This window comes from Tribolium madens, unplaced genomic scaffold (genome assembly GCF_015345945.1).
Source record: "Tribolium madens isolate multiple individuals breed KSU strain unplaced genomic scaffold, Tmad_KSU_1.1 Scaffold_20;HRSCAF=117;Tcas5.2_LG4, whole genome shotgun sequence".
Taxonomy (NCBI): domain Eukaryota; kingdom Metazoa; phylum Arthropoda; class Insecta; order Coleoptera; family Tenebrionidae; genus Tribolium; species Tribolium madens.
The window spans coordinates 3,698,978-3,713,919 of record NW_025400985.1 but is presented as its reverse complement, the minus strand read 5'-3'; the positions used below and the strand labels follow the sequence as shown (position 1 = coordinate 3,713,919).

The window sequence follows — 14,942 nt, the reverse complement described above, 5'->3', positions numbered from 1 at the left end:
ATTGGCAGTTGGTTTATATCGGTGTAATCCGCTTGAGTGGTACGAAATACCAGCACTTGTCTCTCTAAGAGGGGGAAGTAATTTAATTAAGTCGCTATAATTGGAGGATATTAACTCATTAGGGTCGTACGATTGAGACGTTTAAAACATAAATTATGTAGAGCTAATGTAAAATCGTTTTTTTTTCGAATTTAAAACAATAATGGCATCATTAGGTCGTTCGAGTTGGATTTATGCAGACAATGTAAGTTCAGCCATAAATTATGGTTGATATCAGTGGATTTAATTATAAGTTAGGTGTATTTCAGTGGCAGCTAACCATAGGAGAGGAGGAAGTTCAAGTGTCGCGTATTTATAATGAACTCTGTCGTCGTTACTGATTCATCAGAACCTCAGAGGTGAAACTAATTAAAATTGAGTAATTAATTCTGAGACGACTTTTTCAGATTTATTAGTTCTTCCTGAGTTTGTCTTGATTAATGAAGTTTTTGTACAAATAAAAATTTGAATACAACATTTACAAGCAAAAAATCGTTGTCAACAACGATCATTTTTAATCTCTACTGCAATATTTTTGTTGGGCAAACACCAAGTGCGACTGTAAACATCAATTTATTTGAAATCTGCCACTATTCCCGCATTCCATTTGTTTAAAGTGGGTTGTCCCCAAAGATTTCCCCAGGCGGTGCCTTTTCCAGTTAAACAAGCTAACAAAACATGCGGTAAATATTTAGACAGGACTGGAGTCAGATTTTAGTCACGGTGTTTTGCAATATATCACAGTTATACCCAAATGTACTCTCCAGGATTTACCACTGACCGGTCCCCGACGACAGACCGACAAACAAAGAAACTCACACCTGAAAACAAACTCAACAAAACTGACTTTTTATTGTTACTTTTATTAGCCGATGCAAAAAGACGTTGAAGAGTAGAAACAATAAAACGAAAGCGATAGAACCTAACGATTTATCGAGATGATAGAACCAATAAACGCTTTGCACTTCAGTCGGCAATATTTACTTTCGCTGAAAAACTAAAACTAATGAATTGATCATAATATCCGCATCAAAACCCACGAAACGATTTATTGTCTTAAATTTTTTTGATATTTTACCAATATTTTTACTTTGATTCAAATGTGTAGGTGCCGAAATGTCCTATGTGGGCTTATATATACATCAACTTCAAACATTCGAATTTCAGTCGAAACAGCCCTTTGATCCCGTTTTATCGAGCTTGTGTAACTTTATATAATTACTTTTCTTGCCCTTAAAGTAAAAGCATTGACTAAGTCATCACAGAATCCACGAATTTGAAGGAAATAACGTTTTGGTGTTAACAGCGTAAATAATCTGATTCCGGTGGCATTACAATTTTACCAAATGCTATTTTTAAAATTTTAATTAAAATAAGTAGCTTTTGCGAATTTATAATGGCGCTGAAAATGTATTTAAGCAACATCGTAAAATAATAACAGCTACCTATGGTGCTGTTAGACTGACTTTAATTATTTTAATAGCTGGTCAACCCTTGAATGGGGTTCGACTTTATAGCGCATAACCGGTTTAATACACATGAACGCCTGTTAGGGCTGCGATTGTAAAAGCTACTAAATGTACCAATTGCTTAGATTAAGATTATGCCGAGTTTTAAGAAGTTTTGAAAATTTCTCAGAACTACTGTAACCGAAGTAGAGTTCGGATTTTGCAGTAAAATTACTGAAAATATGCGCATATACAGGTTGTCTCAGCGAATTGAAAAATTTTAGTAGTGATCTTTAAATGGTAAAAATAAAAAAATATGTATAGGACATTAATAGATACAAATTTAGTGCATCACCTAAAATTATTTTCAACCATACAGCATGTCCCAAAAAAAGTTACGATACAAACTTGTGATTTTTTAAATGAAACACCGTATGTTTCTTTGCATTTTTGGATGTAGTCTTCTGAAACAATGTTTTTACGGTAAACTTTTATTAGTCGACTTCGCTTAGTTTTAGAAATAAAACCTTTTTTTTTTGACGAAAACATGCACTTTTAAAAAATTTATTACACAAAAACTAGGACAGCTCGAACAAATTTTTTCTTACTTCTGCAAAGAAGATTGATAAATTGTCTATGTAAAAAAAAATAACTTTTAATGTCTAGAATTGATAAATGAAAAAATATTCAACATTACCAACAGTGCCTATCAATATCTGAGCATTGTTGATAACATAGTAATTCCACCACGGATCACTTATCCGTTGATTTATCCAGAGATTGTATGTAAAAGTCGTTATAAATACTGAGACTTGAATTATTTTATTGTAAAAATAAAGAATAATGCATTCAGTTTAACACAAATGTGATTATTAAGTAACATTTCTTCCATTTCTTGTGCAACTGTGCACCTTTTGGCTACTGAAAAAATAGTAATTATTTTTTTTAAGGTTTAACGTTAAACATCTTTTTAGTTATTGATTATAAACACCTAAAAGTAAATAATTTTAGAAAGACAATTTCATAATCTTTTAAGTGCAAAAACAATAAATAGGTGGTTCTATTAAATTTTTTTAAGTTATTGAATTGTTAACAAACGCCTTCATTTTTTTTTATTTGCAAATGCAACACACTAAAAAAATGTTACAACCTTACAGCTTGTAGGTACCTTCTTCTTTGCGGTAGAAAAAAAATTCTAGATGTCTTAGTTTTTGTGTAATAAATTTTTATGATCCTCTAACATCTCGCGTTTAACTTATATTCACAATATTAATTGTCTCAGAAAGGGACATTTGGCTAGTTGCTATTGGAGTAATATGCTTATTTAGAAACATATAACTTGCCTTAATAAATGCTAATGGTTTTCTTATATCTCTTTTATCAAATAAATGTTTACATTTTATTTTTGATTCAGAAAATCTGCCCGTTCTGAACACTTAAAATATGCTATTTTATGCGTTAAATATCAAAATTATGCAACAAATCCCAAAAACTTCAAGATAATAGAAAATATGCATTTTTTAATTGGCCTATTCGCATTGTTTTGATGTGTTTTGTAGACATTCTAAATTTAAAAAAAATATGTCTACAAATAATAAATATGCAATTTGCATAAAATCCGAACTCTAAACTGAACACTTTCATTTAATGTTTAAAATTTAATGCTTAAAAAACTTTCTTACTATAGAAAAATATGTATTGGATCCTTTTCATAATGATTAATAATGATTTATTATTTCCCCTACTGTCGTGACAACAATATTTGACATATTGGCTTTTAAAAATTTGGTAAATCTAAGTCTTGAGAGTAATAAGTTTTAAAGTATAAATTGGTATAGAAAGCAAATATTTATAAGAATAGATAAAATTAAGAATGATATTTAATTAACAAATACCAATTTGACAAAGATTATTATCAATCACGAGTGTAGAAAATCAAAAACTTAAAAATGTTACAGGAAGCATTAGAATTAGATTGTTATTGAATTTTGTTATTAGTTGTCATATGTCATTAAAAGTATTTCTTTGCTGGGTTATTATGCCATTTATTTTATTTTAATGTGTGACTGTCTATTTCAGGTAGAACTAACAAGCTTCTAATTATAGAAATTCAGTAAAAATTTAACACCTAGAAAACTTTCAACAGAAGTAAAACGTTCAGAATGACGTAAAGTCGTTTATTTATTCATTGACGGACTTGAAAAGAACTTTTTTTTAATGATTAATATACAATAATTTAACGTTATAAAAAGATGTTATTTTGAAGTTGTTTTTGACCTCTTTGCTAATTAGTGTATTTTGAGTATCAAACTGTTCTTTTTCCTTGCTACTCATGAAACAAGAAGGGCGTAAAAGAACATGTGAATCGGCATTTTCTTGAAGCCAATTAAAAAGTGCGCCTTCGTTCATTAGCAAAATAAACATTAATTATGAGCGCACTGATGAGTTTTTTATTTTTCGTTTGCTCGCATTTAAAATGGGAGGTGTTGAAGGCAACCTACCTGTAAGAGAAGAGATATAACCACGATCCCTTGAGCTTTGTGGAGCGCTTCCGAGAAGTTGGTGTAGAGTTGCGAGTTGAACCCGAAAATCTGTATCTGAAACAAACGGAATGTGTAGAATGCGTCCTTTCATTCTCACCGGCTGGTCCAATCATCACTTTATTGCTTTGCCGCTCATCGAATTTTCCACCCTCTGTCTGTTTCGTCGTCACCCCGTGATTTTATTTTATCACAGCCTACTCTGATGCTCCCGGAGATTTTTCGCCCCGACAGTTCACACGTCGAGCAAATATTATGATTACTTTAGCCTGACTCAATATTCGATTTCATATTTGACGACTTTCCTGCTTGCCGGCTTTGGTTCAGGTCAAAATCAAATGGCTGCGCCTCTTCCAGAACAACTGTTCGATATACTATGTCTGATTGGATAGAAGGGGATTTGTTCCTTTGATCTTTTATTTGAGAGATTGCCGTGATTATTTACGACAGGGCCAATCTAGACTCCAGAGATAAACCGTAAAAGGAAAAATTGACACGTGAGGAACGGCGACAACTAAAATCATATTTTTTATCCAGATTTTCAACTTTAAGACGCTTTACACATCCTTAATGAAATCTATGTTACTCAAAAGTGACGCTAGATTTTCATTTTTGTTGAATAATGAGTTATAATTTACGAGTAATTGTAAATTATTGTAAAAGATACCGACCAAAAACAGCAGTATAGTTTTTATAAATATAATAATAATGAAAAAGGGCCTTTATTAAATAAAATTCAACAGTAATACATAGATGAGGAAACAAAGTCTAGCTTAAAGCTATTCAACCTTACCTCAAAAAAAATTAACAGAAAAAATTATAATAAAAAAAATAATAATTATAAACCATATAGAAATTAAATGAACATAAATTCGGAAATTACTAAATAACTAAAAACTAAAACGATTGCCAGTCTATTAAAAACAAAAGCAATAAGAAAGAATTCTTAAAGAAAAAATGAAGAAAATTCAACAAAAATTTATTCATTTGCATTTATTTTCATCAATTGAAGAATTATTGGGAGTGCTAACAGTGATATTTATCTAAAATTTTGATTATAGCCATAATCGTTTACATCTAGTTCAATGAAAATATTTACAAGATTCCGGTTACAACGGAAATGGGTATTAACTTTGTTATTTTAAATAGAAAGTTATGCGTGTTATTGTGTTTTTGGATTAATCAAGTGATTTTGAGAGAGTTTTTATCAGACTTCTCTATACCTAAATTTAATTGTTTTTGAAGTATTTAAACTTTTTTGAAATTTTTTAAATTCGTATCTTCCTCACCAAAAAATCGATAAGTCTACCATTTTTTATTATTTTTAAATCATATTGGGGCATATGAAAAAGAAAAGTTAGATTTTTTTCGTGTATTTATGATTGGAAAAATAATTAACAAACCTCCAAAATTTAAGGTTACGTTTGGGAAACTTCAAATACCCGTAAATGAATTTTTTGAAATGAAAGGTCCCAATTTTTTTTCACTAGATGAAACAGAATTTAATTCTGCATCGATCTGTACGACATTCCTAAGATTAATGATTTCCAAGTTATTTTGACTTTTTTTTACAATGAAAGAAATTCATTACCATCCATGGTAGTTTTCGCATAGTTTGCCATGAAAATATTTCTCACTAAAAAACGCCCAGTTTTTTTCACAGTTATATTCTTTTAAATTTGAATAACTTTGATATTCTGTTTTTTTCTAATTTTTATGACAACCTATGCTAAAGCAACTATGGCTAATGAATTTCTCACAATATCAAAAAAAGTTACTATGACTTGAAAACTAGAAAACATAGGTGCAGAGAATGTTAATACAGATCAAAGCAGACCTAATTTTTTCTCCATTTTGTGAAAAAAGAGGTGTTTTATTTAGAAAAATTGAGTTAAAGGTATTTCACGTTTCTTAAACGTAACCTTACATTTTGGCGGTTTTTTAATTGTTTTTCTAATTATGAGTACACCAAAGGAAAGATCTAACCTTTCTTTCTCGTATACCCAAATACGGTTTCAACATAATAAAAATTGGTACAATTATCGATTTTTGAATAGGAAGATTCAAATCTAAAAAATTGTAAAAAGGTCTAAGAATTTCGAAAAGGGTTAAACTTAGGTAAAGGGAAGGCTAATAAACGCTCTCTCAAAATTACTTGAGTAATCTAAAAACGCAATAAAAAACATAACTTTTAAAATTAGTTGAGTAATCTAAAAACGCAATAAAAAACATAACTTTCTATTTAAAATTTAAAATATTTAGGTATAGGGAATGTTGATACAGATTGATGCAGAATTAAATTCTTTTTCATTTGGTGAAGAAAAAATTGGGGCCTTTCATTTGAAAAAATTCAGTTACGGGTATTTGAAGTTTCCCAAACGTAATCTTAAATTTTGGAGGTTGGTTAATTCTTTTTCCAATTATAAATACACGAAAGAAAAGATCTAATTTTTCTTTTTTTTTATATGCCTAAATACGATTTCAAAATAATAAAAAATGGTAGAGTTATCGATTTTTGGAAAGGAAGATGCAAATTTAAAAAAAATCCAAAAGTTTAAATATTTCAAAAACAGGAAGTCTTAAAATCACTTGAGTATTTTAGAAATGCAATAAGAAACATAACCTTCTATTTAAAATAACGAACTTGATATCCACTTCCGGTGTAACAGGAAGTGCCGTCATCTTGATATTTTCATTGAGCCGAACCTAACTGATTATGGCTATAAATAAAATTTTAGATAAATATCATTGTTAGAACTCCCAACACTTCTAATGTGGGGTTTAGCTGCAACAGCTTGTACTTATTACCTTTAGATAATAATTTGCAACAATAGAAAAAAATCTGTAAAAACAAGTCTCATTTCGAAGCTTAGAGTGAGAATTCAAACAAAGTTACTATTTGGTGGCATTTTTAAGAAAAATAGTTTTAGCAATATCATCCTTAAAAACATAAAAATGCAATCACGAACTAAACAGCGAATGTAAACTTTAACTTATTTCAAGTATTCAGCTCGAGCAGCGAGCACCTGACACATTTGATCTATAAGAAGCTGTTCAAGTTTATGTGAAAATTTTATAAGCTGAAGAAAACAACGTCCACACGAAATAAAATTTTCATTGTTTTTATTGCTAAATCGGTAATCCCCCTAGAACCATTTTCTTGATGTTTCAATTCAATCTTAACCTGGAAATGTGTTTGAAAAGTTTTCTTATTTTTAAAAATCAACGCTTCGATGGTTCAGTCGGGTTATCTACGATTAATTGAAAATTTGTTCTTCCTGAAACAAATCATTTCGTTAACCGATCGTAAAAGAGGATCTATATTATTTATTCGTGTTCAATGAGTTAGACGGTCGTAAACAACGGGAGGATCTTGGCACGAGTGAAACAGTAATTTGAATTATGGTGGGTTTTGTGCATCCTTAATTGATATTTGTGGCCTTATGGCCGCAATTGGAATCTTGCAGATAACCGCATTTAATTAATGTATGTCGAGTGTGCACTCTATATGCATGCTGGTATTGGGATTCATTCCGGATCTCTTTCTGTGTGCAGTGACGTGCAAGTCCTTTGTTACAACTGATAGGATTGTTTATTTCAATGCCGGATTAATCTTTATTTCAGCGAAAAATTCATAGCCAAATGATATTAAGGATTGAGTTATTACGAGAATATTAAAATCATAAATCATTCCTGCGGGTAAGTAATTAGACTCATTGATATCTTTATGAATTTATGAAATCTCGAGCTTGCGACAATTAGAATTTCTGATGGCTCTTCCTTTTAATTCGGTTATTAGGAAGTTCAGCTGTCGGATATTAATCTCGCTTTAATATTAGTCTCTAGAGCCGATCCTGATTTGCCTTATCTTAAACTTTACATAAAGTTTATTGAATCAGCACTTGGTTTGTTTAGAACGAATTCTCGTGTTTCTTGCAAGTTTTTCTTTTGAGAAAAAGGGTGTGAAAGTTGTCTAAACTTGTGCCATTACATCTTAAATATTTCAAACGTTTTGTTTTTTATCGAGATAAAAGAAACTTTAAAGTTCAAATGCTTTTTAAGATCATCTATTTTAATGTTAAACTCTGGATATTTAAATGGATTTTTGATGTTTGCGTGTTACAAGATAATGCACAATGTTAAGGGTTTTGGTTCGAGATTTAATAAAACGTTTTTCTATTTGACATATGTTGATATAAAGCTAAAAGCTTTCATCTTATTTCCTAACTCACTTCAGCTTATAAGTTTATTGGATTTGCTGAAAAAAGGTTCGATCCAATTTAGGCGTCAAGAAATGACACACAATGCCTTATTTTTGTGCCCCCCTCCCTCAATTCAGTTTTTTGGTGGCAACTTCACTGACAAGGGTTAATTTGCAAAGGGATTAATCAGAATTAAATATGTGCGGTCGAGGCAACTATTGGCAAGTTCTGTTTATCACTAGAGGATTAAGGGTACGGCTATCGAACTGTATAAAGGGCACAACGCCATGCCTAAGTATTTGTGGTCGCACCTAACGTTAAATATCGCGATTAACTGTAATCTGCTCAGAGGGATAGTTAGCAACATGCAGCGCTAATGGTCCTCGGCGGCTTCCAACAACACCAACTGTTGTACTAACTTAATGCATTTGTATCTATTTACATCTGAACAGATGCGGTTTGAGCGCTAACGAATGCACTGTTTATGACAGGTCAACCAAACGTTCGTTACCTCAGACAATAGTCTTTTTAGTTTGTCTTTCTCTAATCTAGTTAAATGCAGATAACTTCAATTACAGAATTACGGGGAGCAGAGCCAGAATCAATCGAATGCATTTAATAGGAACCAAAATAAGCTTTCCAACAAAGCAAAATAACAAAACTTTACAAACAAAACAAAAGATTTTTCTAATCGATTCAATACCCTGACCGATTAAAAACAATTTAATTTAATTTAATTTTTTTGTCTTTGATTAAATGACAATACAAACCGACATGATTTTTGGGGTTTAAAATGTAATTTTTCATTAATTTAGTTAAAAAAAAATGTACAGGCTGTTTCGGCTAAACCCCACATTAGAAATATTAGGAGTTCTAACAATGATATTTACCTAAAATTATGTTTATAGTCATAATCGATTAGGTTCAGCTCAATGAAAATATTTTCAAGATGGCGGCACTTCTTGTTACACCGGAAGTAGATATCAACTTCGTTATTTAAAATAGAAAGTTATGTTTTTTATTGCGTTATTGCGTTATTAGAATATTCAAGTGATGTTGACAAGTTTTCATTAGTCTTCTCTACTCCTAAGTTTAACCGTTTTCGAAATATTTAGACTTTTTTGAAATTTTTTGGATTTGAATCTTTCTATTCAACTCTACCATTTTTTATTATGTTGAAACCGTAGTTGGGTATACTAGAGAGAAAGGTTAGATCTTTCCTTTGGTGTATTCATGATTGGAAAAATAATTAATAAAACTTCAAAATGTAAAGTTACGTTTTGGAAATTTCAAATACTCTTATCTCAATTTTTCTAAATGAAATACCCCAATTATTTCTTCACTAAATGGAGAAAAATTTAATTCTGCTTTGACCTGTATTAACATTCACTATACCTATGTTTGATAGTTTTCAAGTTATAGTAACTTCTTTTGATATTGTGAAAAATTCATTAGTAGCATAGGTTATAAAAATAAGCAAAAAATAGAAATATCAAAGTTATTCAAATTTTGATTAAATAAATTTACTATGTACCTATTTACTAAAAAAATAATACAATTGCGAAAGGGCTGTGGATTATACTTTAAGTTGTAAAAACACTTAAAACAACGCAAACACTTACTTTTTTCTCTTTTTTTTTAATCAATGTTAAAGGTAAAAAAATATTTTCCATAAAATCATAAGAGGATCTTATAAGCCATTTATTCCAGTTTTTGACACTACCTTTATATTCTCTGTGTGGCCATTGGTTGTTGAGATATCGATGATCAAAGACAAGAGAATCCTTTTTCATTTAATGTCAAATTAACGTAAAGAAAATATGAAGAAAGCATATTAATGGTAAACAAACATGCTATCCGGCCTATGCATTGACTTAACTAAAAAAAAATCCCTACGTCCGTGGATTAAAAACAAAAACATTAAAATTAAAAATTACTATTACTTGATACTACTACTTACTATTACGTGATAACCGAAGCACAGAAAAAATATTTGCTAAAAAATATCAAAACTAGAAGCTTAAAGCTTCAAAATGGTGTTAAAATCTAGATTCGACCATTTTTCGATGAGTTACAGCCTTTGAAAAATCACCAAAAAATTTAGGAAATTTTTTTGTTCCTTTAATTTTTTCGAGTAGTGTAGATAAAGCGTGGATACTTCTGAATTTAGGACAGATGAAATAAAAAGAAGCAGCTTTTAAAATTAAAACACTTCCCAGAACTTTTTCATTATGTTGGCCTGTGTAATTATTTTGTATATTGAAAACAATATTGTTACAGATTAATTAGTCCGGACAACAACAATAAAAAAATACAGTTGGAATTTTTATTAGATGCCTAATTGTATATTAAAAACTAGAGTAAATTAACAGTCGTTTCTCATTCAGCATTTTGCATAATTGACCCTTTAACCCAAAAAGCTGTCCTTGAACTTTTTATTGCATTTAGTGGATCGAGCCGCTTTTATTAAATAAGTGATGCGGTGGCTGGGAATAAACCAATAAATGTGATAAAGTTTTCTTATCAATTTCAATTATTTATAGAGGAACACGTTAAATTCGCACCACGTACGTTCGTAAGACGTCGAAATTTATCGGTTTTACGTTACCGTTTCATTTAATAAAACCATAATTCACATTAAGGCAACTGAACATATTTGTGTTTTCTTAAGAATTGTCGAATTTTGATTTTGCATCATTTGGGGTTCCAAATAATAAAATCGTCTAACGAATGGATTACGGATTAGGAACTAAAATTTTAATGAAGACGTAATTCCACTTGGGGTGCTCGAATTAGCGTCGATAGTAATTTTTAACCCTCAAGCTTGGTTTCAGTTGGGACTGATGGGGGCAGAGGTAGAAAGTCGCACCGCAGGGACTCATACAGCTTGAGTTATTCTCATCTCGTTCTCCTTTAAAGTTCACAAGCAAACTCGCTATCATTAAATACTTTGTTGTCCGTCTGATCCAGACATCCGACCTTTGCCAAATTAAAACCAAAAAATGCGATACTTTATTAAGTACGGAGTTGTGGAACTGAATTTCAAGGTTTACGAGACTGCTTTTGTGTAAAAGGATTTGTTTTTTACGTGAGCTTTGAGATTGTATTTTACGAATGACACGTCGGATACAATATTGATGTTGGAAAGTTTCACTACAAAAACAAAGCCGCTAATTACCATGGGCGGCTGTTTAAAAGCTTTAAATTCAATATACACGTTTCTGCCTTGTTTAATAAAAAAAAATGGAATTTTTTAAATGAAAAAAATAAATTCCACTACAAGGCTCTTTATAGTCAAGTACGTAAGCACCTCTCGAGGAAATTTCTATTCAAATTGTTGTGACAGGATTTTTTTTTAAATTACAATATCAAACTACCAAAATACAAAATTTTGTATAAATTTTATTATTTAACAACAAAGTTTCATTAGGTATATTTTGATAGATTTAAAAGTCTAAATCACAATTTGTAAAATTTTTATTAAGTGCATTTTTTCCGAATAACTGTTTAAATAAAAAACAAAATGAATACCAATCCTACTTCAAAATTGATTTTTCATCTAACCGTTACTTATCCTGGAATACGTATTTTGTATTTTATAACCAATACTCAAGTCACAAAGTTATTATGTTTTATACTTGAAAGGCGGTATATCAGAAAATTGGTTAAACTTTGATCAAATAAAGGGACACTAAAGTAAGCTACTAAAGACCAAAACAAAGCTGTAAAAAATCGTCATTTATGTTTTTGCTTACTTTTAATAAAATTTGTTGTTGAACGTTTGGAAAAGCAATAAAGTGCATTTAAATCTTCTTTTTTTTTAAATAGGCACAATAATCATTGAAAAAAACTTACCTCTGCTGGGAAGTTGTATCCATTTATTGAATGTTCGGACCCAAACTGATCGTGGAGTCCGTAGTGAATATGGATTTCTTGAAACTGATATTTATAGGATAGAGGTCCTCCAGTCACATTTATGTGATGTCGAGTGTCGTTATCTACTGTAAATATTACACTATGGCCCGTATTCATGATGGAACCGCTCACCTGTAAAAAAATATAATTTCAGTATGATATACAAGAACTAGTGCATAATTAAGTACCCGTTATTTTTGGGTCTGGTTATCCAGAGATAGCTGTATTCCTGTACTAATAAATTTCTTAAAATCGTCGAAACTATAAACGGATCCACCTGTCTAGGTTTTGAATAATCTATGTAATAGTCGAGAAGCTCCATTTGCAGCAGAATGTACTTATTCAATGCAAGGTTTAGCACTTGATGGTTATTTCTTATTAATCGCTGTTGACAACTGTCAAATCGTTTATTCTTTTCAAGTGATTTGTTTTGTATATTTTGCATTTTTATAAAATAGATTAGCATACTTATAGTCAGTGATAAAGGATTCTTAAAATTTTCTTAAATCGTAAATTTTAAATATTACTAAGGATAATTAATTAGATTATAAAGTAATGTTGAGTGTACACGCGATAGATTGCAGAGTAGATAAAACTGTAGCAACCTAGAATTTCTAAAGCTTCCTTCTTTTTAGTGGTAAACAACGAACCGTATTTATTGCAATTAGTTCCTTCCTTTTTGTTCCAATTTGAGTACCTAGTTATAATAAATTGGCTGTATTTCTGTAAACTTTCCAAAAAGGTAAAAAACCATCGCTGTTAATTACCAGCAGTAAACATACTGAATTTGCTAATGAATAGCCGAAACTTCTTCTCTTATCAAAACGTGGCATACGATTTTCTATCTCTGAGTTGATTTCGTGTAAATTCTTGTTAAAAGCATTTCATTATTGTAATCCTCGTGACAAAGTCCGCGTAATCGTCAGTTGTTGGAAGTAAACACATGTCTGCGAGCGCAAGAGGGACACGTATAAGCAGTAAGCTTCTTACCCTGTGTTTATCGATGTGAAGGGGTCGAAGGTTTGGGTCGAAGAGCAGCTTATTCGGCTCTAGATTAACCGGAGACTGCCTTCGTCCCTTGTTGCACAGTGACCATTCTGGATTTATCAGGCCCCAAAACGCTGGACCTGAAAATAACACCACAGTTGCAGCACGAAATCCTTGTTTCACACCTCAGTAAAATCTTGCTTAAGTTGATATGATTATAATAGATTGACTGTGTACGTAATCCGACAACGATACACGTTAATGGGTAGTCTACACATTCTAATCAATTTCCACGCTGCGCTCGCTGATGTATACATACTTTTAATTAGTTTATGACAACAAATAGAGATTGTCGCAAAATATTTGTTAAATGAATATCACCTATTTGATTGTTGCAAATTTTATTCCACTTGTCTATGGGATTAAAGGGCTGAGCACTAACAAAAAATTTATGTTGTACAATACAGAGTGGTCCAGAAGTTTGGAAACAATTTTTTTCAGGCGAAACTATCAATTTTTTTGGCAATAAAATTTAAGGTGTGCAATGGCTATTATACTTACGAGATAAACATAGTAACAATTTTTTTTTAATAGGAACCTACCACATTTTTTTAGACAACAAGCTTGTTACAAGAAATAAAATTTGGGAGATATGTTTCTTAGACGGTGTACAGCTTCGCTAAGAAAAGATTTTTCGAAAATCAATCTATACGAGGATGAAATGGGGTGTAAATATTTAAACGAAGATAGAAACAAACAAATTGAAAGACATGTTTTTTAACAGTTGTATAAAAGTGCACTAAGACGAGGTTTTTTAAAAATATAAAATAAAAACTTATTCATCCCCTTAGAAAAGAGAGTGAAACGGGGTATACACATTTAAACAAAAATAACAATATGAAACTGAGAAGATATGTTTCCTAGAGTGTGTAGAGGTTCGCTAAGAAAGAATTTTTCGAAAACTAATCTCTAAGGGGATGAAATGGGTGGAAACCTTTAAACGAAGATAAAAACATAAAATTTGGGAAACATATTTTTAGAGGGTGTAGAAAAGATTTTTTGAAATTATATTTTAAGAGGGTGAAATGGGTTTGTCAACACTTACACGAAGATAGAAACATGAAATTTGGAAAATATTTTTCCGAGAAGTGCACTAGTCAGGCACATTTAAAAAACCAAACTATAACGGGATGAAATAGAGTGCAAACATTTAAACGAAATTATAAACATAAAATTTAGAATTTTGACTTTTGAGGGTGTAGAAGAATACACTTTTTGAAAATTCAACGAGGTGAAATGGGGTGTAAGCGTTTGTAACGTGCTTTCATCATTTTCTTAAAAATCAGCTCTCTGCTCCTACGTTGTTTTGAGTTGATGAATCAAGAAAAAAATAGATTAACAGACTAACTTCACATTCAGACTTTGAAATTAACAAAAGTTTATATCGAAAATCTACGTGATTAAATGATAAAGAAGCGATGCGAAAATATTTTTTATTTTAGTTAATTGTTTAAACTTTTGAGATTACCATACTAATAATTTTTTTCTTAAATAAAAACGATGAACAAAAACACGATTAAACCCGTCACACCAAACTTTTATTTCAAACACAACGCGTTTCAACCACAAAGTGGTCATCCTCAGGTGAGAATAATACTAAAAAGTTTTATAAAAAGTTTGGTGTGCCGGGTTTAATCGTGTTTTTGTTCATCGTTTCCATGCCAAGAGGATCCATGAAGAAGTAAATAAAAACGGTTTTTTATTTATTGTTTTACTAAGATATCTTTATGCATTTTATAAATGCACAAAAA

General features: G+C 30.8%; 1 protein-coding gene across 1 annotated transcript in view; it reads right to left on the bottom strand.

Moving 5' to 3' along the window:
- The window catches only part of LOC123005110 (carbonic anhydrase-related protein 10), a 108,215-nt gene that overhangs the window by 14,033 nt on the left and 79,240 nt on the right, over positions 1–14,942 (bottom strand). Inside the window, exons 4-6 of the mRNA XM_044398726.1 lie at positions 13,135–13,271; positions 12,085–12,276; positions 3,989–4,084 (exon numbers count right to left, since the gene is read on the bottom strand). Coding sequence (XP_044254661.1) covers positions 3,989–4,084; positions 12,085–12,276; positions 13,135–13,271 — 425 coding nt within the window. The remainder of the gene's footprint in view (positions 1–3,988; positions 4,085–12,084; positions 12,277–13,134; positions 13,272–14,942) is intronic.